Consider the following 26420-nt stretch of genomic DNA (forward strand, 5'->3'; position numbering starts at 1 on the left):
CCTCAGTAGGGTGGTGTGCAGCCAGCAGGAGAGCTCTCCGCTGGGCTCCAGGATCCCCTATGAGAGGCTGTGGCCAGCAGGAGAGGCTCCCCAGCTCCAGCAAGGATCTGAGCAGCGACTTGAGAGGTTCCCAGCTCTGCTTCCAGCTCCTCCAACAAAAGCCCAGGCAGCTCAACATTAGGCTGGGCCTCTGGGAAGGTCAAGACCCCTAGCAGCTTGGAGCAGTATCAGCACTGGTGGCTGTGTGGTAGAGTTTCTGCCTACCATGTGGGAGATCTGAGTTCCAGTCCTAGCTAGGGTCTGACTAGAGTAACAAGAAGGATTCCTTGTTGTAGTGCAAAGGGGTCATTGTGTTATTCTTCTTTCCCCATCTTCAGGTACCTAAGCCCTATATTCCTTTGTATTTTGTGCCTTTTATATTTCCCCAACCAGTATTGTTTCCTCTGCTGATTGTGTTTTATATTTTGTTAACCCTGTCTTTTGTCAATGATTGTAAGTGTCTAACCTTTGTTGAATCCTGCCCCCTTGGGCATTGTAGTGTCCCCTATACCCCTTGGTTTATGCCTGTTATGTTCCCAGTACTGTTCTCTCATTAAAAGGTATATGGTTAAGGCCCCATTGGTGGTCTGGCTCTGCTCTATAGGGGGAGGAGAGTCCCTATACCTCCCACAGCACTTGTGCACCTGCTTTGATACCTTCAACTGGAGAGGGGGTACCTCTTGGAGTACCGCCCAGGTTACAGATCTTTTAAAATCCATTTAAATGTCAGGCCTCACTTCTTTGAAGCCCACAGACAATAACACAATGAAATAAACTTAATCTACCCAGTAGTGCAATTGAAGGGTAGGGAGGGGGGCATGCCTTTGGCAGCAGCCTCAGGAGGTGCAAAAATAGTCACCACTGCAACAGCAACTAGCTGAGCCACCACCATCAGCACTGGCACTGTCCCATGCATCATAGATGTCCCACAGTGCAGGGCTGCCCTACTATGCCTCTGACTTACCTATCCTACTAAGTACATGTGCAACCAAAATAAATGCAATTCTATAGAACATTTTTTCTAGGCTTCCCTGTGCATTGTATGTTGTCCATTTTGCTAGGTAATAAGTACCATGGGCAAATGACCACTTTCTGGATCAGAAATATTAAATAGCTACCTAACCATGCATTGAATGAGGCCAAGGACCCATTGAGAAATAGTACATGATCATGAACTGAAAGACTATCATAATGCATATGTATAATTATGCACAGGATGCTAAATTAAAGTTGCATAGACAACCTTTATTCCAGCTTTCCCTAACTTTTGAAGGCTTGATTTTCCAATCTTAATGTTTTTTATGTCATTTTTTGGGTGTAATATGAATATTATCATACCACAGGCTACCAAACTAAGGCCAATGCTGTTCTGAATATTTATTAACGTTTTGGGAAATGTAAGGAATAGTGAAATGGCAAAATCTGAAGTTACATGAAATTATTCAGGATACCCCAAACCAGAGATGACCATGGAATTCTAGAAGGTTCTAGCTAACATAAACAATAAGGCAACAAAGATGTGGCAGTGTTGATAAAGGCAAAAGACTATGTCTGGGAAACACTATCTTGCAAGGAATAATTTAAAGTATTATATTGTTGCTGGGTTTTAAAATAAAAAGTCAGGAAAGAATCTGGGTGTCACTGTGAACAGGGCAGTGCAAACCACTTGTCAAAACAACAAACAAGATGATAGGATGAAGTAGGATGGATAACACATAAAGTAATACAGGCAGTCCTCGGACGTACGACACAATTGGTTCCTGAAAACCGTGTCTTAAGTCAAAATGTTATAACTCAGAACCAATTTCTCATAAGAAACAATGTTATAAATGGGGGATCAGTTCCTGAACCAAGCCCCGATACCCTATTTTCACCCAAAATACCCCAGAATTTTGTACTTGATCAATTATTGGTGAGTAATATAGCTACATTAATGTATTTATATTGTAAATAGCAATCATATTGATTTGGAAGGACTTCCTTGAAGTGACTTTACTGGACTTTTTGAAAGGCTCTTGGTTGGACTTTTTGAAGGGTTCCTGGCTGGAGTCTTTTCAGGAGTCTTGGCTGCAGGTTTTTCTGGAGTCTTCTCTGCTTTTTTAAAGAAAGTGTCCAAGGAAGTTTGGCCAGATGTTCTCCAGGGAGAGGAGCGATGCAGTGAACTTGTTCACTGGCATGGCATTGCATCAGATCAAATGTTGTAAAGTCGAAACTGACGTCATAAAGGTGGAACAGGGTTTCAATTTATAAGCGTTGTAAATATGAAATGTTGTAACTCGAAACATTGTAAGTTGAAGACTGCCTGTATAATGTAATTATAATTTAATGGTATACCTGGAATATTGTGTTCAGCTCTGAGCATTCTATCCCTAAAAGGATAGCCATCAGAGAGAGAAGAGTTTCAGAGATAGGAAATGTATATGGTCAGAGGCACATAAATGCATCCAGAGACTGAGATGTATTTAGGGTAGAGACAAGATGTATGTGAAAGCTATACAAAATATCAAATGGTCTATAGAAAATGATCAAAGGTCAAAGGTCTGCCGAAACCAAGATGCCCAACTGGGCTAGCATGGTTAAGGCTTACTAGTTTCTGTAGCCAACAGCACAAATGCCATTGATGCCAGACTGCATCTGATTGCCCAGTCTGATACCCAGGTACCCATTTATAGCTCAGGCAACTGAGGCATGTTTTGGCTTAAGCGCTCCTATTTTACTTTTTCTTAGACTACAAGAAGAATTTTAATGGATTTGAAAGGCAACGTGTTGAGGACTGGCAAAGGGAATGCTTTTCCACATAGCACAATGAGTGGATATAACACATTTTCTCAAGATATAAGTAAGGCCAGAAGATTAGCAGGACTCAACACCACTGGAAACAACATACCAGACAAGATGGAGCACTTTTCTGACCTGGTATGCAGTTCCTGTGTGAGTAAGTATATGGTTCTTTCTGTATATGGAAAAAATATAACACGGGAACTCTAGCACCTGGCATTTTGGAACTAGACAATGGGCCATATTCATCCTTGGTGAACGGCCACTAATTCCATTACTTTTTTAACAGGGTTCCTGCTAGGTTCCAGATCTAAAGCTACATCCCTACAGACAGATATTGGCAATATATATGTCTCTCCAAACTGGTTCCTCCCAACTCCTCCCAGGGCACAAAGTCTCAGACCCTCCAGTGGATGATTCAGACAATAGAATGGGATGGACAACACAGCTATGGAATTGACTGAACCTGTTTAATTTAGGAGAGCTGAGCTATGCAGGAAGGGGACCATCTGTACTTAAAATCAATGAATAAGAGTCCTCCCACCCACATAAAAATACAAAAAAGTGCTAGTAATTTACCACTTTGCCTATTTGGTCAAATGTACTATTGATAAGATGCTGCTTAGTTCCTTATTTGTTTAATATTCACTTTTCCTCAAATCCAAACAGTTTTATATTCTGTACTAAGTATATACAGAGTTGCTAAGGTTAATCTGATTTGATCTCATCTTCTTCATTATATTGAGGCTGTATCACTGGAAATAGAAATGGCCCGGGTACATTATATAACAACAAAATTATATGCAAATATAAAAATTAACTCATTCTAACTTGACTTATTGCTACATGAGCCTAGACTCCTCATCCACATAAAAATTATTCAGCCGCAAAAAGCCCTTGAGCATAACATGACATTTACAGCATCTATGAGTGTTTCTTGTTTATTTCTTGTAAATTTCCTTTGATAATAACTTAGTAACTGAGAAGCATTATACAACATCCAAATACAGTACATGATTATCTCATATTTTATACAACACATGTTAAAGTAATTAATTTTCCCAGGCAAATGTCATACCATCTAGTTCATGGTTATGAGCCAAATATTTGTTCAGTCATTTGTTAGAAATATATGCATAACCACGGAACACTTTAGCTTCATTGTATTTAACAAATGTAATTTAAAGGGACATTATCAAAGTTGTTAAGGTTTTAACTTTCACTGTAGCAGTTGTTCCATTTAATTGCAATTCCCTTACAGATTCTAACGGGGGGTTTTTGTTGTTGGGTTGGGTTTTTTTTGGCTTTGTTTTTTAATCTTTGCTACAGCATTTCACTTAATAAATTTAAATTTATTATGCTGGGCAGTGCATGGCAGGTAGCTTGTTATTTGTGCCCCAGGTTGGCAGGAGAGCGTGTGTTTCATTTTAACCCTCTTTCTAGTTGTTATTGACATGATTTTGAGCTTGCTCATTGTTTTGTTACGAGGTATAGCAATTAAGGCTCTTTGGCTGATTTATAAGAACAGCTGAGCTTCATAAGAGGGTAAAGTGAACAGCAAGTTGGAGAAATAAACTTCTTCAGTCTTTCATAGAACTCCCCCTCAAGGGCAGCAATTCAAGAGTCATTATTCTCAACCAGGAGAGTGAGTGCAAGTTGGCATTACATCATCAGAACAGCTTCTCATTGGCAAATCATGTTGCAAGGGCATGAAAGCATTTCTGGCAGTTTCTAAAAGCTATCTTTGCTCCTCCCACCCCAAATAAATCCTTTCATATACAATACACTTAACAATAAAAAAGTCCCTGAAAGTACTAAATTTAAATTGGAGCTGAGCAAATCAGTTCAGAGAACTTAAAAGCATAAATGTAGCTGAGCAATTACAAATTCTTCTCAGACCTGACAAGCTTGGCTTTCCTGCACTGAACCAGAAATTTCCATGGAAATATCCATGGAAAGTTCTGGGTCAGTAACCCTAACCTGTACAGCTTTCCTTATATTTTTTTTTTACACGCCACTGGTTCTTCAGCCTACTCAGCCAATGGCTCTGAAAACAGCAGACCCAATTTTCTTCTCACTTACATAGGTTTTCTGCACATGAAAGCCTTTTTACTTAGTGGAGTTACTTCTAATTTACACTAGTGTAATCATGAGAAGTAGGTTCTGAACCTCTCATCAGCGGCTGAAAGGCAGGCAACACTGGTGGCATGGCATAGAGGAAGGCATACAGACAAGACACTGGGTTGATGAACTCAAATGGATGGGCAATGGCCAAAATTAAATGAGGTTGCAAGGACAAAGAGAATAAGGATAAAGAACAACTGTGGGGTGATGGGGAAGAAGGGAAGATGGAAAACCACAAGAATTAAAGTGGAAGGCAGAAAAGAAAGCAGAAGAGAGGCTAAATGCAAACACAAGAGAGAAAGGAGAAGGAAGATAAAATGTCTGGCAGGGACAAAAATGGTGGGACTATACTGTATTTACAAGATATTTCCAGTAGAAGTAGGGAAGTTTAATGCTAGTGACAACCATCTAAAATAGTGCATTCAGTTTTGGTCAGCCATGTTCAAATAAGCTGAATTTGTACTGAGACAGAAACAACGGAGAAAAGTTACTAAGATGTTTAGGGAGAGAGAAAGTATATATTAGAGGAGGACACTGAAAGCGCTTGCCTTTTTTTGCCCAGCAAAACAGTGTGGGGGCATGATTACTCTCAATGCATCAGGGATAAAATCCCAGGTGAGAAAAAAGGCTATTTAAGGTAAAGGACAATGTTGGTATAAGAACAAATTGATGTAAACTGGAAAGAAATAAATGTATCCTGAAAATTGGGAGGTTCTACCCTGCAGAGCAGTGAGGCTTTAGGAGAGACTTCTGATGACAGCACTGGGGTCAAATACCTTGACTAGTTTTAAGATGGAGTTCAATCAGTTTTTGAAAGGGATGAGATGACATTGCTTTCTGTGAGAGTAGGGGGCTGGACTACATGATTCAGGAGGTCCCTTCCATTCCCTTGTACCCATGAAACTGCTGATTTTTAACAAATTTGGAAGCATTTGAAGTTTTCTCACTTCTACTTCTAAAACAATGTACTAGCTGCTTTAATACCTTACATTGCATTAATGCTTTTATAGACAGTGTACTATCCTATTCCAAGCAGAACAGATGATTCCTCAAAGCAGCTTTGATCAGTATCATATCCTCAAAGCAGTCTGTAAGGATAGCTTGAAAGCTTTTTATTTAGAAATAAGTGGCATTTCCTTCAATATTTTCTTAATTGAAATAGATGCAGAATCAAGGGCAGAGTATAGGGGTAGCTTGAATGTGCAGTCCAAGCACACCCTTAAACAAGCATTGATCAGTGCTAGTTTATCAAGGCTATTTGGAAAATGAAAGCTTATCTCAGACCCTGGGAATCAAATATTTTTTATTTCTATCCACCAGCCTAAAAGAATAAGCAGGAAAATATAGAATTGGAGGGGATAAGGGAGGCAGAGGGAGACTGATAATTCCTTCACGTAGCTTCGGCTGATGGCAAATCTTCAAGGCAGACTCGAAGAAGAAACTTGGAGAACAGCCTGGGGAATTTTCAAAGGCAAAAAAGAGCATGTTAATACTTTTTGATGAGCACAGTCAGTAACTGGGCATTTAAGCAATTCATTGTATTTCAATTCTTAAGTTTGATAAAGCTTACAATAGGGTATTCAGGATATGGACAAGTTTAATCAGTGAGAAAAATAAGAAAAAATTCTTCCAGGCTTTTCCTTTGGGCTAAATTTGTAACAGGACAGCATGCACACAACAGACATTTGCAAGATAAGTGTGTGGCTTTGTATTGTGGTTGGAAAGAGATGTTGCCCAGGTACCAGACTAAGGGTGAGGTTATACATTACACTTACACTGTACACTAAGTCTAAGGGTACCAGGATGGAGCATGTTTACCCGTGCATCCATGCGCTTTACTAAATGTGCATTAAATCTAATACCTCCAGGCATTTATAGATGTGCTCCAGGGGGCCAGGGAGTGCTTTAATTAGAGTGCCTGGAGCATCACATGTATCATCATCCCTGCACTGAAAAATGGTGGCAGGGGCACTTTAACTAAAGCTGAAATGAGATAGTTAAAGCAACCTCACTGCCTTTTTTCAGTACAGGGACGCTGATATACATGACACTGGATTCTTCAGGAGCACAGTATTTACCACATTCCAGCAGAATCGATTAATTGAGTCTGTTCTGACATGTTATAATTACAATGTATCGGAGCAGCCTCTCTGCATGTGTATAGGTGCCCTCCATTGTGAGGTAGTAGGAAAATGTGCATTAGCCTGTATTAATGCTCATTAACTAAAGAGCACAGTTTTTAAGTGACAATACACATTAATCTATTTTAATGTGCATTAGCAAAAGTGCATGGCTTTTAAGTGATGCTTCATGTGCATTAAAATAGGCTAATGCACATTAAAGCACATGTGTAGATGCACCCCGTTGACCATACTAAGGGCATTTAAAATGCAAGTGTCCATACATTAAAGCTTGCTAACTCATGCTAAGAATCCTCTGAGTGTCTCAAAGTTATACCACTTCAGACTAGGGTTAACTCTGGGCTGTGCTATCTAGCTTGTGTTAGGGTAACTTCAGCCTGCTCCATGGAGATAAATTTAACAATTTTTCAGTCCTCCAGAATCCCAGGATGCCCCTCTTCCAGCCCCCTATCTGCTCACCCCTCCAACCAAGCAAGAATAGAGCCCAGGTATCCTGGCTTCTAGCCACGCCCCTGCTCACCAGTGCTCTAGCAAGTTAGCGCTATGCAGGTGAGGAATAATATTAACCCTTAATGTGCAATTGTGCACAGCACGTTTTAACTTTAATACTGATTAACATTCTGCAGATTTAGTATGGTCTAAATATAGCATGTAACTTCAACCCAAGAGGGAAGGGAGAGAGCTTAGTCACCTGGCTTGGTGCTATCCTGGCCCTGCTTGCACCTACTTTGAACTCTGACATTACCATTCTGTTTCTGGGCACTGCACCTTTAAATATAGAAGTGTCCTTCTACAGCTGCAGGGCTGGCTGGGAGACAGCTGCCATTTTATATGTCGGAGTTGTAGAACGTTGCAGTCTGAGTCAAAAGGCTGTCACTGTCACGGGCACTTTAAATGTGTTCTTTCCACGTTGCTTTCCTTAAATCTAAAGTAAATGTAACCTATTTTGAGGTGTATGAGCTTGGTGCTTCATGCTTCAGAAAACATAACAGGGAGGCCTCCATTAAGTGCTAAACCATAGTTATTGCTACTGAGTAGTACATTAATACTTCCCTCCTGCTGACTCTTTACTTTGTTGTGTCTGTTCCATTTCACAGGGCTTTCCTAGCCTTCTTTGCAATTACTGCATGTTTTATTAAAAGGGTATTAAGAGTTCTACTGCAAAAGCCACATTCTGACCTTGAGGATAATCATATACTTTACTTTTGCATGCACATTGTGAGTATAGATGCACTCAGGCTAATCTACACTGTGGGAGTAAACAGGAGCTGTAATGCTATAGTGGGCGCATCTACCTGTGCATTAATGCACTGTTGCTACTGTGCATTAAGTTTAATACCTGCAATAACAGGTACTAAATAAATGTTCAGTAGCCGACGCTAATGCACAGGAGTGCTGGCGCACAGTCTTATGATGATGCTTAATGTGCAGGAGAGTAATTTTACTGCACATTAGTGTATCAGCATGGCTTTTGCTGTGATGTGCTAAAGCACAGTAGAATTAGTCTACTGTATATTTAGCGACTGTTGTAGACAAGCCCAGTATGCCCCAGATCCCTCTGAATATATACCATTATTATGTATCAAAAGTTCTACAAGTCTGAAAGTTTTATGCTGATTTTTACTGGTGTTCCTCGGTAGTGGTATGATTTTTTAAAGTTCTCCATAAATTCCCTACTGACTTCAATGGCAGCAGAACTAGCAAGGGTTGAAAACATCTGAAAATCTCACTTATATGAACCAAATACATCTATCAAACTGGCACGAGCTTTCAAACATATTAAATGTGCCATTCTGTCTGACACAATGAAACTTGACATCTGAGCCTTCATGCTGGTGTGTTCATGAGATGATGTGCTTTTACCATGAAGTATTTCATGTAATAGCTCAGATTCTCCCTTGCTCTATGACAGACCTCTGTGAGAAGGTCACTTTGATATAGAAGGATCCTCCCAGTGGTGTGGATTTGACTTAACAGGACCTATGCCATCCCATTCCTTGCAGCTGGCAGGGCCACTGTGGCTAGGAGAAAGGGGTTATGATCTCCTGGATGACCAGCATAGCCTATGGCCAGCCCAGGACACAGCGACACAAAAATGACTTTTCTTTTCCACTTTCCTGGGTTTAGTGCACTTCTAGGTAGTAGCCAAAGTTCAGGGTCATTATGGTTTGTTTCATGACTTGGCACTGAAGAGCTGTTTCGCAATGTTATGTGTTCATTGACTAGACAGGGCAGAATGAACAAGGTAATACAACAGTAGAAACAGGAACCAAATGATTTTTAACAATGAGTGTTAGCAAGAATTCCTCATTTTTTTCAGTGGAGTCCTATGCTTGAAAACTGATGATGAGATTTGGTCCATGTTAAACTGAAACAAATAAGAGCATCAGGATTTGTCTGTCTTCCATCCAAGTGAAATAATCATGAATTTTTTGTTTTATAGATCTTGATTTCTTGTCCAATTCCCACATCATTATCTGAACAAATATTTGAAGTTAAACCCCTGTAGAACTCATTCTTCAGGGTGATTGTTTTATGGGCTTCTATCTTCTAAGCAAGCCAAACCCAAGAAAGTACGTATCAGTAGCTGAGACACTTTAATTTTAATTTGTTGTTTATTAATATGTGTGTGTGTTACATTTAAGGTAATAGTTAACTCCTAATTAATCATAAGGTAAGTCTACAAAGCAACTCTGACAGTGGTTGTAGTTTCGGTAGATATAACTAGCTTTAAACTAGCTACCTCTGGAATGGTAGTAGTGCAGCAACAGCATTATTTGCCAGAGAAGCTGAGTAAATACTCGAGTATTTAGCTCTATGTATGCTATAGTTATGCTTCTAACAATAGTTATCTGAGATAACCTGTTTAAGGTGGCTCACTTACATCTTCACGGGCTGCACTGACACCTTTGACTGAAATGTAGACAAATATTTAGGATAAAAGGATGTTAAACAATATTGGGTTAATGAAACCCTCCTGACTTAAGGCTAAATTGATGTCATGTCAATAAAATCAGTCCTTCTCTCACATTTAATCATTTCTGCTGTTCCCACCCATTTTATACAGGTGGAGACAGACACAGACCATTACTTCGTTCTGAAGAGCAAATCAGAGGGTCAGATTTTGGGTGATATCATTGTGATTGGGAAACAAAATGTAGAACACTGATCTAAACAAGCTACGAATGGAAGTAGAAGTTCTGATTAGCTGAAGATTTTACAGTGAAAACAAGGGGGAGTTTGAAGTTGTTTTTCCAATTTCCTGTATTGGTGTGAATCAAGACATGCATGGCTGAATTCTGACTTCAGTGAAAAAAACATTATAAATCAGAAGAAAGTCTGGCCCTTTGCTACAAAATGTCCAATGGTAAGAGTAGATTTATTCAAAGTGCATCAAGTAATTAGACAAATGTTGTTAGTGGTTTCAAGTTTGCTTGTAAAATACAATTAAAACCACTATTTTTCTCATTTAAATGCAGCAGTAACATATTGTAATGTTTTTTCCTCCCTCTGGCTTCCCTTCTGCCATCTCCCTTTTTTTGTACTGTTCAATCTACTTTGCAGGCAGAATAGCTCATATCCAACATGGCTTAGGGACCTCCACTTTTGCTGCAGTCAGAGTTTGTGGGTGAGGAAGTTAAGTCTTGTCCCCTTTAAATGGTTCATTTTAAATTGCTTTTACCCACTGATGCAGAGGGTGTGTTTGGGTGACGGGAAGAGGGCAATCAGTTGTGACCTGGCCACGTGCCCATCCTGGCTTATAAAATCCAGCTCGGGGAGACTGGGGCCACTGCTGGCAGAGGGTTTCAGTGCCTTCCTTCAGGAGGACAGGGTTCTGGACATTTTTAAGTCTGTGACTGTCCGCCCCCACTCATGAAAACATTGCTTGACACTGAATCTCCAGCCAATTTTCATCCTTCTCTAACCCTTCCTCCCCCCCCCCCCCCATCTGTGGGGAAGGTCATTGAAAGAGTGGTTGCCCAACAGCTCCAGGAACATGTAAATGTCATGGGATTCTTACAGGGGTGTAGGTTGTAGCCGTGTTGGTCTAAGGACATAGGCAGACAAGGTTCTTTGGGTGAATCTACATGGGATTCTTAGGGCCTTGTCAGCTGGCTTTTGGCCTGGACAGAGCACACGTACCATGTTCAACAAGGGAAACATTGCCCTGCTTATCTTACTAGATCTTTCAGTGACCTTTGATACAGCTGGCCTTGAGGTACTGATAAAGTGTTTACATGAACTGGTGGTGTTTGTAGGACTGCTCTACATTGTTTCTGCTGTTTCTGAGCAGTAAAGTCCTAGAGGGTGGTGATGGTTGAGTGCTTATCACCCTCTTGGGACCTTTCCTATGGGGTCCCCATGGGCTAAATCGTGTGACCTCTCCTGTTCAATGTGTATATGAGGCTTCTGAGTGAGATTATGCAGATATTTAGAGTGAGGTGCCATCAGTATATTGTTGACCCCCAACTCAACCATTCCTTCTCTTCTGAAACCTCAGTCTTTTTCCAGTGCCTTACTGCAGGTGAACCAGTTGAAACTGAATCTAGACAAGACAGAGTTGATGCTGGTGGGCAGACTATTTGACATGGGAGAGAATGGGATACCTATCATTGAGGGGGTTCAGCCTCCCCTTGTCAGTCTGGTTAGGAGTCTGGGGGTACCCCTGGGTCCTCTGCTGCACCTTGCTCTTCAGGTAGTGGCTGTGGCTAGGAATGACTTTCACCAGCTCCATCTGATGAGAAGGCTGTGACCAACCCTTTCTTTCAGATTCAGGTCTGACTGGCATCATCCATACCATTGTCATTTCCAGGCTATACTACTGCAGTGTGCTCTCCATTGGGCTGCCCTTAGGAACTGCCCAGAAGCTGCAGCTGGTACAGAATATGGTTGCCCACCTTTTGATGGTGGGGGAAGGTGGGGCATGTTGCAAGGATCACATAACTGCAGAGCTCCAGAATCTGAACTGACTCGCAGTAGCTTTCCTGGTACAATTTGTCATAACCCAATGATTTTTAGTGCCTCAGCACATTGGAATTTTCCCGCCACATGGAGCTTTCTTTGCACGGTGGATTTCTCAGCTGCAGAGAGAAATCCCTGGTGCAAAAGAGTTCCCGTCACACGTATGCAAATTAGTGTCCCACTATTGGTCAATTCTAAATTATTCCTACGTGGCGGCTAGCAATTGGCTCGCTAGCCATATAAAAGGTTAGAGCAGTTTCCGCCCAAGTTGGAGGACTCCACAACCATCTCGTGGGGAACTCTAAGCGCGCTGTGGAGCCTAGCAAACTCCGCGTGTGTCTTGGAGGAGGACATAGAGGCCTGATCAGCTTCTAGCCACTCCCCGTCATAGTGGAAAATTTGACGTATCCCCCATGTTGGCGTGCGGAGTCGTACATCGACAACTAATCTCAGTTCGGTGCGAGAAGAGATCTCACTTCTGTTTGTTTGTGTGCAACTGTAACTCAAGCAAGTTTCCTTCCTGCACTGTGACCATCGGCAGTGTAAGTAAAGCTTTCTTTGTACAACCAATACGCTTCCGTGCCTAACTCTACTCCGTCGTGGAAAAACCCCACCTGACGGTCCGGGATACTGGCCATAGCCTTAGACCACCCTTGGTCCCGACACAATTCAAAGTGCTGGGTTTGATGTAGAAGACCCTAAACAGTCCAGGTCCTACATGCTAAGGAACTGCCTTCTCCCTTATGTTTAGGGTGACCTGACCATACGTTCCAAGCAACCCCAGCTCCAGTCCACCTGCCTTTCTCATGCATAGCAGCAGCAGTGCCTGCTCAACTGCCTGCCTGGTGCATCATGCCTCTCCCCATCCCCACTGGACTCCACTCTAAGACTTTTGACCAGCTGGCCAGGACCAGACTGTAGAAGCTGGGACAGTCCCAATTTGCCCCGGAGATATGGTCACCCTACTTATGCTCTATCACTATCCTTAAGGTTAGCTGAGAACAGCTTCCTTCAAGTGCCATCAATGTGCCAAGTCTGCTTGACAAAAATGCATGGGAGGTCATTTGCAATAGTCACCACTCAGCTCTGGAACTCCCTCCATCTCAAGACCTACCAAAGCCCAAACTTGGACATCTTCAAGAAGTGCTGTAAGACCTTCCTCTTTGAGCGGGCATTTAGCAAACAAAGCTAGGCTGAGATAGTGTTTAATGGATTTCTGTTTTATGTTTTCTCCTGTTTTATAAGCATTTTCCCTGTTTATATAAGTTATTCTGTTCTCCTATTTAAGTTGCCCTGAACCTCTGTTGAGAAGGGCGACATATGAATCAAGCAAACAAACAAATTTAGTGTCTTGCATGCATTCAGCATTATTATTCTTTGCTTTTCTTATATTATTGTCAGAATGTATAACTAATTTCATATTACTTGCCACTGTTGTCAGTGAAATATTAATTTAACAAAGACATTTTACAAAAAGTTCTTTTCAGTAAAGACACTAGTAAATTTGGTTTGTGTTTGGCTGCATTCCTGATTAAACTTAATGAAGATCAAGTGATAGATGTGAGAAATTAATTCTAAAGGAAATTTGGTTGGGAAAGAGAAATGATTGTTCTAGTCAAGATATACTACCACTTCATTTCTGAAAGCAAAAAATGACTAAGTGTGATGCAAAATATTTGGAACGGTGTTTTTTGGTTTCACAGAAGAGCTATCCAGAGAAATAGGGCCATGTGCTCACCTCAGCTACTGCAACAAGTAGGACAGAGGAAAAGTCCTCAGAGCATAGAAGAAACATGCAGGCAGGCCAGGGTGATGGTGGGGGATAGGTATGTTTGTTCCCTCCCACTGCAACAGCCTCTGCCCTCCTGGTGGCCTCTAGGCAGGATCTAATCTTCATGGGTATGACAGAGCACTTTTGGTTCCTGTCACTTTAAGGGATTTGAGTGGCAGCAGGGCAGCCAGCAGGTGCAGGCCAGCCCTGAGGAAGCAGTCACATGACCTGGTGAGGGCCATGTGATTGGAGAAGAGAGCTGAGCAGACTCCATTTTAGCTCAGGCACTCAGGGTTGAGCCAGCAGTCTGCTGCTAGCAGCCAGCAGAAAAACATCTGGCTGAGTGGCTGCTCAGGAACACCTTGGAGGTAAGGGCAGGAGCTAGGGGGATGGCAGGAGGCTCTTGGTCCTGGGTATGACTTGAAACTGCACCCTGATGGGTAAGGATGGCCTGGTGGAGCTGCCTGTGGTGGGGCAACTTCCCAAAAATACCAGGCCAGTTGCCTCCCCAGTGAAAGGCGGGTAAGGGTGCCTTATAGCCCTATTCCCCATTCCTCACTGGTGATAGAACAGACAGTAGGGCCAGGCACACTGAGGGAAGGCATTTGAGTCTCTGGGGGTGTAAGACCCCAAGCCTCAAGAATGGGACATAGAGTTAGCCCCAGTGAGGGGTAGAGAGTGGCCTGAGGAAGGGGAGCAGAAAGAGCCTAATGCCTGGTGAGGGGCTAGTGGCTAAAGTCAGCCTAGTGTTAGGTGCAAGGACCATCGTCTGTAAAGCAGGTTGCAGGAGGCACCTGAAGGGCTGTGGGGGGGATCTCCCAGAGTGGAAGTAAGCAAGCCTAATGGCCTGATGAGGCCACTTAAGAGGAGCAGGGCAGGTTGGGAATGGCCCAGTATAGGGCAGCGGTATGAATGAAGCCCTGTGAGAGGGGCGGAGTGTCTATCTAATGTGTGAGAGGCCCAGCAAGGGGCAGAGTTTGGCCAGCTTCTGGCCGGAGCTGCTAATAAGTTAGATGCCATCTGTGAGGCATGGGACATGGTAAGGGTAGGTCAGATTTGTGTGTAGACCCCATGGCACTGGGGCATTAAATGGGCAGCCTCCCACTTACTCAATCTTGTATTATTGAACAGCAAGTTGTGGCAGACAAGACAGGGTGGACTGCCCTAGACAGGGGTGGGCCGGCACTGCAACTGGCCACATGATCTTTCCCCTGTCACTGTGGAGCCGGAGATCTTGGTGATTTTTGTCCAGGAAAAAATCATGGGACTCGCTGTTCACTGTAGCATGTTCCCTTGAAATGCAAAGTACTTTATAACGATGTAATTAAATGCATTAGCTACTTTATTTACTTCTACTCCCTAGGCACATCTACATGAGATGTTTACTGTGGTTGCCTAATTAGCTCCACAGTAAACTCTGTGTCTACATGTGTGGCCACAGGAAAATAATAAACATTGCTATAGTACTTGTCAACACAAGTACTATCATGCGGCAGTTATTTTCTGCACAGCAATGGATGTATTAGACTATTAACAGGGCTGGCCAGGGCACAAGGGTGCTTCAGTGTGGGAGCAACCTCCTGGCTACCCTCACACTGGAGCACCTTTGTACCCCAGCTAGCTCCTTCACAGCACATGGAGTCAGGTTGGAGCAGCCCTGGGTTGGCAGGCTGACCCCCTGTGTCTGCTCCAACCTGGCTCAAAGTAGAGCAGTCCTGGGCACGCATGTAAATGCGGTGCCTGGGAGCAATCAACTTTGGTGTGAACTGGGCCACAGTTTATTCAGACACACCTCGAGTAGCAGTCACTCTTATGCATGCTTTTTACACATGTAGGCTTTAACTGTGTTAGGAAAAATGGGAGGTGTAATTCTTCCCCAGGTATTCTTGTGCAAATTTATAGCAATGTACTCTTTCATCTCTGTCTAGGCTTCTTAACTGTCCTGGAACTTTGGAGTTCCATGATACCCGTTCTGTGCATCTTTATACAGGAAGAGAAACATATGGCCCACAGCGAATAACATGTTTTTGCAGAATGTTAATTGTACTAAGTGTAGTTTTCAAAATCTCACTTGCAACTTACTCAAGATTTATAACAGGATCCTCATAATAGTATAAAACTGTCTCTTATTGCTCATGACAGATGAAAACATAAAGAGGAACCAATTTTTGTATAATTTCAAAATATTTTTGTAATCTGACAATTTGAGATGATCAGTTTAAGGACATTATTGGAAAAAAAAATAAAGTACACTTGAGAGGGTTAATTCCTACTTATCTGTGTCAAATCTGATAGGGCTTTAATAGAGGCAGGAAATAGAGAAGGAAAAATAAATCAAGCAAATGAGAAGAGCCACATTCACTTTTTTTGTATTTTCCTGGATTTGTATAACTAACTAGAATGAGCTGTGCAATACTCTTTCAACTCTTTCTTACAGCTGAAGTACTAAAGGTATTTTATTAATATAATAATGTCATTTAAACAGCCTATTTGTAAAAACAACAAATGTCCATGAGCAATTATTGTGAAACATTGCTATTTTGCTTATGATTTTCTTTGTATAAGGTGGTACTGGAGTGTTTATAGCAGAAGAGGCTAAAATGGAAGTCCCATTAAATTTTCTTAGGAATTCAAAGGATAGAAATAATTTCTTACCATCAATTAATGGTGAAATGTATTAGACATGAAAACTGAGCCCTCCTTTTAAATGGTGGCTATCTTGCCCTCGGGCAGGCTAACAATCAGTTTAGTATGATTTGTTGACACTGGCTCCATGTAGGCCTTATCTAAAGAAGCTACCATGTTGGTTCAATATTACAAAAAGAACATGAACATATTGGCACGTCAGCATTTCAAAATGTTTTGTGTCAATGTGTTTGAGACCTGCTTTTTCAAATGATAGCTACCAACATTGAAAGTTTTGTTTCCTGAGTATGCTAATTTAGTAGACCCCCTATTACAAAGCACCCATAGAACGTGTCAAACTTTGTCTTAAATGAAAAATATTGACTTTTAATGGAAAAACCCCAAAAGCAAATATATTGAATGAAACCTGAAATAATTTAATTAGCAAATGTTGTCATGGTTCCTCCTGTTCACATTTTCCTTTGTAGGCAGGATTCTATGACATACCACAGTCTTTGCTTCTGATAAGAAGAGATGATGAATTATAGGAGTCTCATGACTGCTGGGTCCACCTGACCATGGACAGGCAGCAATATGAAGCAACTGAATTACACACCTTAGGAGACAATGTCATATTAGAATCAAAATATATTGTTTAAAATGTTTGTAATATTGGCCATAAAATAAAAACTTTTGTGAATTTGGTTATCCAGTTTTTTATCTAAAGATTGAAATCTTTGATAGAGGGAAGATGCTTTAGGGGAAAGATATTTTAGTCACAAACCCAATTTTCTGCTGACAAACAGATTTGGCACAGAAGCAGAGAAACTATTCAACTCATGAACAATGCATGCCCCTGGTGGCTGTGGGGACACAGTTGTGGCGGGAGTGCAGCAGCAGCGTTGGGAGTGTGGCGGTGGTAAGCACGGAGCTCCCACAGACACCGCTGGTGCTGTCAGTGGTGTGGGGGTGGTAAGCACTGACCAGGGGTTGGTGACTACCTGCAGATGCTGCCGGCAGTGGCGGTGGCTGCCCTCAGGCATCGCTGACTGCCCACAGGTGCCACTGGTGGTGTCAGTGGTGAAGGGGTGGCAAGTGGTGACCGCCTGCAGGTGCTGCTGACGGTGTTGGCGGCGCCTTTTCATAGAGGGTGCACCGCCACGCTTGGGAGGGTGCACGTGCACTCGCATGCGCTCACTACACGTTGCCAGTGATTCAACTGCTGGTTCCTGGTATATGGTTTGAAGATGCTCTTATCAGAGCTTAAGCATAGGTAGTTCAGAGCTACACTTGGAGCAGGAATTTAGGCAAGCAAAAACAGAACCTGAACTGGGAGCACAGCAGAAGCCAAGCTCAAGGCAGTACTCTAGAGGTAAAGTGAAGGCTTGGCCTTAGCAATTTTCTCCTGTGTCTAAAGAAGACCCATTAAACACAAACATGGCACTGATCTTGTTGCTGCTTTCATGGCTGATTCCTGAGGAAGGAGTGTGGTTAAGTTGAGACCAGGTTTCTTGTGAGCCATTTACTCAACCTGGTGATCTCATGCTGATGGTCTGGGTATACAGATATGGTACTTGCTCATGACAGCTGTAGGAGACAGCAAAGAAGTAGCTAGCTATACCTCTGCCATTTGTGCTCAAGATTGAGGGTGGGGAGGGGTGATTCCCCAAAACCTTTCCTGAAGAACATATGCTTCTATCTTTTCCCCTTGTAATGTATATTAAACTATTTCTTCTAATGTTTACATTTCCCTGCCCTCCTGGAAATGCTAGTATTGGTACATAGTCTATGGAGACCCTGTGCATGTCTGGGAGCCACAAGGCAAAGCCTGTTTCCTTAGATTTCTTATCCCAACTGACTAAAGTACAAAAACACACACAAAAATGCATAAAAGCCTATCCTTCCACTGAAACCTATCAAGGCCCAAATGTGGGACAGCATGCACGGCAAAGGTTTAGATGCAAGCACCTAAAACATTCCTTCATGCAGGAAGCTGAAAAGTCTTTAGGACAGGTCCTGTCCTGCTCAGTCCTGTCAGTTGCATGTCTGACTTTTGATGTAAACCATTTTGAACAACAGGGCTAAGCATGCGTGGGGAGGGGCTGGAGAGGAGACATCAAGCACCCCATGAAGCATGAGGTCATGGAAGAGGCGGTGTGTGGAAAACTGGAGCATGAACTGTGAAGATCCAGGGAGGAATTCATGAGTCTTTCACAGCTGGGTTTTATGAAAACTGGATGGTGAGTTTTTCAGAAGCACATGCATGTGTGCACATGTGTGTTCACACACACACGATGCACATCCACATGTGATCATCAGGGATCCTGGTTTTCTCTGATTTAAAAAAAATCCCCAATTTTTGGGTTAAAGAAGTAACCCAAAATCCACATCTTCCTGTGATCAAACCAAAACACTAATCCATAGACATATATATATAGCGGTGTTTCAGTTTGATCACAGCAAAATGTCGCTTTTTCTAACCCAAAAATTGGGGATTTTTTTTAATCAGAGAAAACCAGGATCCCCAGTCATCATGTGTACACATGTGATGCATGTACACTGCATGACATGCACACACACTCACACATGGCATGCCTACACACGATGCACATACACACATGATCACGTATACACACACACATGTACAAGCACCTGATCATGTCCGTGTGCGCACACGCACGCTTATGTGTGACATCCCTTCCCCCTCCAATCACAAAACTGCCTCAATGCAAGCAGCATGCGCAGGCGTGTTGTGTGTGTAATGGTTTAGGTTCCGCAGTGAATAATGGTCTAACCCTTATCACTACAGTGTGCACACGCGTGTGGACATGGTGAGGTTCACTGACTTGCCTCCCTGCTGTTAGACACCCCGGAGTGGAGTCCACCTCTCCATGTACTCACCCTTTACAGGAAGGCCAGGACTGGGGCTCTTCCCTCCAACCCCCCTCCCTTCCCCAAGCCCAGCTGTTCCCTTGCTCTTCTCCCCCTGCAGGACCTGGAGCCGTCGGAACAGCGCCCAATAGCACAAGATTTGCCCCGGTCGGAGTCAGTAGAGCGGTCAGCGGCAGCTGAGCCTGCGGTACCAAGGCCTGGGGCCGCGAAGCTACAGGGGGCAGCAGAGAGCAGGGGCGCCCTCAGACGCGCAGGCTCCCTCTGTGACGTCACAACGGGGCTCTAGGCAACGGGATGCGGCGCGGAGTCTTCCCTTTGTGACGTCACACCCCGGTCTCTAGGCAACGGGATGCCAAACAGCTCGCGCCGGGCCAGGTGTGGGGGTGCTCGGGCGGCAGCAGCGGGCCCCTCGGGGCCAGGGCTGGGGCGAGCATGGCGCTGCCGCTTCTGCCCGGGAACTCCTTCAACAGGAACGTGAGTGACAGCCGGGCCGGCGGCTCTCCCCCGCCCCCTTCACCCCCAGTCCCCGGCCGTATTGCTCCCGTGCATGGTCACTGGAAGCTGCGGCGACCTGCTGCTTGCAAGGCCTGGCTTCTGGGACCTTGTCAGGCACAGGCAGGGTGCGCGTGTGACCTCTGGGGCAGGGGGGTCAAGGGGCATGGCGGCTTTCAGCACCAGGTTGGCCCCTGCTCGGAGGGGATCGCCGAGCCCTAGGGAAGCAGGAGGTTACCTAGCCCCGAAAGTCAAGGAAAGTCCCCGTGGGGGTGCTGCCATTGCTGGGTTGGTGCCCCGAGGACTGACTGAAGGTGTAAGTTCATTCCCTGCTGTGTTTTGTGGTCACGGATGCTGCGATGCTATTATGCAGGTTTGCTTGCAGCAGGGTGAATGTGAGAGACCGAATGCCTGCCTGTGTTAGGCTTGCAGCAGATCGCTTCTTTGGACGGTCAGGGAAGTAGGTGCAGATGAGATCCGAGGCGCCAAACATTCTGTTCATTGACGGGGGTGCGGTTGTCTTCGTTGAAATCTGTGGCAAAATTCCTGTCATGCATGGACTGGACTAACAGCAGATATCGAAAGCAGACTTAGCTTAAATTCTGGAGTTTGCCATCTTTATTGTATTATTCAGGAGGTGAAATAGGAGCAAGAACAAAGTATTAGTGTATGCGGGTGTGTGTGCACACGCACGCATATATATACATACACATATATACGCACAGTTAGCTATTTCAGTCTGAAGTCAGTGGGATGGCAAGGCAGAGTGGCACATTATAGACTTAACTATTTCAGTCTATTTTAGTCTATAATTAGGTAGCCTATAAGGTGTCACTCTGCCGTGCCTTGTGTCTGTTATATATTGTTCTATAAGCACTCAAAAATTGCTTTTGTTTTTAAGTTGGAAAAGGAAATGCTTGGCACACAGGGAAGAATTGAGGAACTTAGCAGCTTCAACTCTTGTTATTTATATAACAAAGAAGAAAAGGAAGACAAATACACTGTAAACAGAGAATGTTTCAGAGTTAAACAAGTTAGGGATAATAATCCACAAGTTTGTAGTGTAGGTGTAGTGCCATAAGTACTTTTGACAATTTGTAAATCTATAAGACAGTATTTTTACAGCAAATTGTAAAATCAGAGTTGTTTCTCTTGTCTTGTGACATCTAGTTTAGAATATTTTGTAAAGAACTGGCTGGTGTGTATGTGGTTCCTCAGGTACCTTAGTGATGGGCCATGCATGGAAGAAGCACAGCTTAACCTAGTTTCTGATAGATAATATCCTGTTTTTGGTTTTTGAGCAGGATGCATAGAGTTGCCCCTTAAATTCTGAATAGAATTTTTGACAGCTGTGAAGTTTACATAGTCACAAATCTGACATGGTACTTAGCTTTACACACTAGAGGTCTAGATAGGGGATGCATACAAATGGTGGATGTGTTCAAATGCACATATATAAGTAGGCCTCTTTCTGCAGTCTGTGTTGTGAATGTATATATGCACACACACAATGCATATATAGTTCTGACAACTAACGATACAAAAACCAAGTCCCAGTTATAACAGTGAAACCAGATTAGGCTATTATTCAGAGCTTTAGTTCATCCCCTATTGTTATGCTTCCTACAGTTTGAATGCTCGGTAGTTGTAGAGAGGCAGTTCTACCTCCTGCTTCTGCTGTTGGCTGTTGGGCTTAATTTTTATCCATATAGTTTCACAAATTAAAGTCCAAAGAGGCCATATTCAAACAAACAGATGCTAGAACTATTTGGACTATGCCTACCACAGCTGCCATAACTTTCTCCATCTTCACCATGAGAATGGTAGATGCAGAGCAGCAGCAGAAGCAGCAGATGTTTTAGATGTCTGGAGGGCATTGCTTTCATACCGTAGGATGGAAACAAATGACATTTACTGCTACTACAAACCCTACCACCAGGCTGTGGATAAAACCAGCAACAGCAATAGTACTTCCAGGACAGGAATGACTGGTCTGGTCTTTGCTGCTCTTGTCACCCCCTGGTTTATTATTACTGCTGCTTTTTATGCTATTCCTCTTCTTGTTGCTCTGTGTATTGTCATTTAGTACTGCTACCATCACTTTTGCTGGTGGTACTGTTATTTCACTTGCTAAGCCAATGTGAAGGTCAATAGGAATGGCAGAAGGAGAAGCTGAAAAGTCTATTTTCCCTAATCTATACATGCGTAATCAGGAAATTTGTTTAATTGGGATTTCTCTCAGTGGATCTAGTTGAACTTTTGTGACAATTATTGGCAGTGACTCTAGCCTAATGGCAATCGTGACTGTGCTTGTTGGGGCCTGCAAAATGATTTTCTGGTGCTTAGGGCTTTGCGTCTTATTATAGTTTGGGTTCTGTACTTTTTTAAAATCTGCCAACAGTGCTCAGTGTCTCCTTAGCCATGAGACAGGCTTCATCACTTCTTGCTTCTTATTTTCATATCAGCTGTACACAATAGTCTGCTAAGATAGACATCTCACAGCTGCCTCTATTGCTGGCACCATGTAGGCAGCAGGTTTTGTCTGTGTCCTACTGTAAATAGTGCCTCCTTCCAACTTGGCAGCTTCCCAGAAAGCAGTAATTACTACTGAAATGGCCTATTTTTGTAATTGGCAATTCTGTTTAATAGGGACAAAAATCCAGCTGACTTGGGCATCTCAATAAATTAAGTTCAATGATTATATACCATGCTGATGGGATACCTATTAAAGACTCCAAGTAGTTTGTCTTGTACAGCTTAGATTCGGATGTCCCTTTTTCACTGGGTGAAGATCATGGGTGGCAGGGGTGGGCATAGCAAAAGCAGTGCCAGTGTGAATGTTTTATTTGCTGCAGAAAGGAGGAGGATTACAGCAGGCAGAAATGGATCAGGAGGCATCCAGAGCATGACACACTCCCTGGGCACATCTACATGTTCATTTATGTGCAGTAGTTACTGCACATTAAATTTAGTACTTGTATAATCAAGTACTAAATTAATGAGCAATAACCAGTGTTACTGTGTAGTAGTGCTGGCACATGCCTTTTTAGTGATGCTACTGTGCAGTAGTCTAATAAATGTTGCAGAGTCACTTGGAAGGACTGGATGCGTTTAAGTTGGCAGGCCTGGATGAGCTCCATCCGAGGGTACTGAAGGCACTGGCTGATGTCATTGCACAGCCACTGGCAAGAATATTTGAGCACTCATGGTGCACGGGCCAGGTCCCGGAGGACTGGAAAAGGGCCAATGTGGTGCCCATTTTCAAGAAGGGGAGGAAGGAGGATCCAGGCAACTATAGGCCAGTCAGTCTCACCTCCATCCTTGGTAAAGTCTTTGAAAAGATTATTAAGGCTCATATATGTGAGAGCCCACCAGGAAATATTATGCTGAGGGGAAACCAGCACAGGTTCGTAGCAGGTAGATCATGCCTGACTAATCTAGTCTCTTTTTATGACCAGGTTACAAAACACCTGGATGCAGGAGTAGGGGTAGATATTGTTTACTTAGACTTCAGGAAGGCCTTCAATATGGTATCCCACCCCATACTGGTGAGCAAATTAAGAGGCTGTTACTTGGATGCCTACACAGTCCGGTGGGTGGTGAATTGGCTAGAGGGTCGCACCCAGAGAGTGGTGGTGGATGGGTCGGTATCGACCTGCAAGGACATGGGCAGTGGGGTCCCTCAGGGCTCGGTCCTTGGACCGATACTCTTCAATGTCTTCATCAGTGACTTGGACGGGGGAGTGAAGTGTACTCTGTCCAAGTTTGCAGATGATACAAAACTGAGAGGAGAAGTGGACACACTGGAGGGCAGGGAATAACTACAGGCAGACCTGGACAGGTTGGACATATGGGCAGAAAACAATAGAATGCAGTTTAATAAGGAGAAATGCGAAGTGTTGCACTTAGGGAGGAAAAATGTCCAGCATACCTACTGCCTAGGAAATGACCTGCTCAGTAGCACAGAAGCGGAAAGGGATCTCGGAGTCCTAGTGGACTCCAAGATGAACATGAATCATCAGTGTGATGAAGTCATCAGCAAAGCTAACTGCGCTATGTCGTGCATCAGCAGATGCATGACAAACAGAACTAGGAAGGTGATACTGCCCCTCTATCGGGCACTGGTCAGACCGCAGTTGGAATACTGCATCCAGTTTTGGGCGCCACACTTCAAGAGGGATGTGGATAACCTGGAGAGGGTCCAGAGAAGGGCCACTCGTATGGTTAAGGGCTTGCAGGCCAAGCCCTACGAGGAGAGACTGGGGCACCTGGACCTCTTCAGCCTCCACAAGAGAAGGTTGAGAGGCGACCTTGTGCCTGCCTATAAATTCATCATGGGGATGCAGAAGGGAATTGGTGAGGCTCTACTCACCAAGGCGCCCCTGGGGGTTACAAGAAATAATGGCCATAAGCTAGCAGAGAGCAGATTTAGACTAGACATTAGGAAGAACTTCTTCACAGTTCGAGTGGCCAAAATCTGGAATGGGCTCCCAAGGGAGGTGGTGCTCTCCCCTACCCTGGGGGTCTTCAAGAGGAGGTTAGATAGGCATCTGGCTGGGGTCATCTGAACCCAGCACCCTTTCCTGCCTATGCAAGGGGTCGGACTTGATGATCTATTGAGGTCCCTTCCGACCCTAACATCTATGAATCTATGACTAATACTGTGCAGTAGCGCATTATCACTGTTTATACTGTGACATGCTACTGTGCAGTATTATTACGCTACTGCGCAGTTAGCGTATCATGTAGATGCACCCACTGTATGCAGAAGGAAAAAGAACGAACCTCCCTTCTCTTTTGTTTTGTTTCTTTTTTTTTCCCCTTTAATATGTATTCGGGGGAAAATGGAAAAAATATATATCTTGCAGGTAATGTTCTTGATCTGACCATTGAGAGATGAAAGAGCTATGACAGTTGTTACCTACAGAACAAGTCAGCCCTGCTTCAAGAGCAGCAGGCCTCAAAGGTCACCAGTACTGTTAGTATTATGATGAACGGAAGAACAGCAATGAGGAACTGAGTGCATACATTTACTGTAGAGCTGTTATTTGCTAGGAGAGGAAACTCATGAATTCTGACAACCATCTGTTGAATCTGTTGAATCATTGCGGTAATGGATGCTTCCATTGAGTGCACGATAGGTTTGTCCTAGTTAGGTAAAGAAACAGCTTGTGTGTTCTGAGTCTGGAGTGGGGAAGGAAAGCAGTACTGGGGGCATGCCTGACACTAGTGCTCTTTGTCATCCTTCTCTTCTGCTTTTAGCACCACCCTTCTCCTTTGACTAGAAAAAGTAGTAGCAGCATCACTCATATTTTCTCTTCTTTTGTCTTTTCCACCCTAGCCAATGGCAAAAAGGAAGGAAAAATAAATCTAAATGGGAGGTAGCAGCATGGTCTGTTACTATTCCCATCAATTCTTTAATGACAAACCTCACAACAGTTTCCCTTATGCCGCTGTATATCCAACAAAGATGATTACGGTGGGAAATGCAGTCTTTTTAATTAATGGGGTGGATGTGGAATCGAGGTTACTGATTTTTAGCTGAGCCTTTTTTAAAAAAAACAATTCTGCCCAGGAATTTTCAGAGGGTCAAAAATCAGACTTCAGATTTCAGAACAAAGTAGTCAAGTGTGTCCTCTTCTGAGCCACTAATTCTATACATGTATCTCTGACTAATTCTAAGAGCTCACTGTAGTTACCTTTGACTGTGGTAACGTTATTGTTACCACCACACTTAGTATCTAATGCGTTCTGTACTTCTTTAGTCAGTGTCACTGGAATGTGTATATTAGTGTTTCTCCTTAAGAGATCCTTCGCACCCCTACGTGTTGGGTCTTTTCAGGATGGTTCAGTTGGTACATGTGTAGAAAATGGGCAGCTTAAACTGGACTTCTTTGTCAGGGACCAAAGTGCTGACTGGATGTAAGAAACTACCAATAGACACTGTAGCTATTTTTGCTTTGTTCACCCCTCTATTTCCAAGTTATGGATGACATCCAGGAAGAACCTAAATGTCAGGCTAACAGTCTCATCACAGCGTTCAATATCTGTATACCTTTTTGGCAGGCATGCCTTGCATCTTCCCTCAGTGCCACTCCAGTTCCCTTCCCTGCCTGATCCGCCACTCTGCTCTCTGCTTCCTGCCCTGTTCCCTGCCTGATGTGCTGATCTGCTTTCTACTAATTGCCCTGTGCTCTCTTCCTGACCTGCTGCTCTGCTTTCTGCTCCCTGCTTTATTGGCAGCTCTGCTGCCTTACCACATGCCATATGCAGAGGCTGCTCATGTAAAAGTGGCCCCCATGCCACAGGTTGACTATCCCCTCTATATTCATTTCTATATTTGTTTAAAGGTGTTAAATTATGTGAGTAGTTGGAGATGATATAGAAATATGGCTAGATCCAGGATTTGGGTTAAATGCTAGAACTCCGTATTGCATGTACTGATAGAGATGGAGAACAGGAAATAAGGGGAGGATTAGATTATCACCAGTGGCTTTGCAAGACTTGCTAACGAGGCTATTACAATCTTTTGAGTAACTGCATACTTGACCCCTGTATAGCACCAGTGAGACTACTCATCACTTCAGTGTACATGC

The 26420-nt window shown here is 43.4% G+C and overlaps 2 protein-coding genes across 10 annotated transcripts in view; both read left to right on the forward strand.

Annotated features, from left to right (window-relative positions):
* FUNDC1 (FUN14 domain containing 1) overlaps positions 1-17140 on the forward strand; it is a 64491-nt gene extending 47351 nt beyond the window's left edge. For 2 of the 6 annotated variants that reach the window (XM_059720784.1, XM_059720787.1), the window contains exons 5-6: positions 2767-2974; positions 10150-17140. In XM_059720784.1, the coding sequence (XP_059576767.1) occupies positions 2767-2974; positions 10150-10214 (273 nt within the window). In that variant the 3' untranslated portion in view covers positions 10215-17140. Of the gene's footprint in view, positions 1-2766; positions 2975-9525; positions 9656-10149 lie in introns of those variants that run through there. The other 4 variants (XR_009459106.1, XR_009459107.1, XR_009459108.1 and 1 more) reach the window with 4 other exon arrangements.
* A 2464-nt stretch (positions 17141-19604) lies between these two features.
* EFHC2 (EF-hand domain containing 2) overlaps positions 19605-26420 on the forward strand; it is a 95742-nt gene continuing 88926 nt past the window's right edge. For 2 of the 4 annotated variants that reach the window (XM_019487225.2, XM_006267114.4), the window contains exon 1: positions 19605-19806. Coding sequence is in view for 2 of the 4 variants with exons in the window: in XM_006267114.4 (XP_006267176.1) it covers positions 19765-19806 (42 nt within the window). In the remaining 2 variants the exon portion in view is untranslated. The remainder of the gene's footprint in view (positions 19807-26420) is intronic. The other 2 variants (XM_059720788.1, XM_019487226.2) reach the window with 1 other exon arrangement.

The sequence above is a fragment of the Alligator mississippiensis genome, chromosome 1 (assembly GCF_030867095.1).
Source record: "Alligator mississippiensis isolate rAllMis1 chromosome 1, rAllMis1, whole genome shotgun sequence".
In the NCBI taxonomy this organism is placed as follows: Eukaryota; Metazoa; Chordata; order Crocodylia; family Alligatoridae; genus Alligator; species Alligator mississippiensis.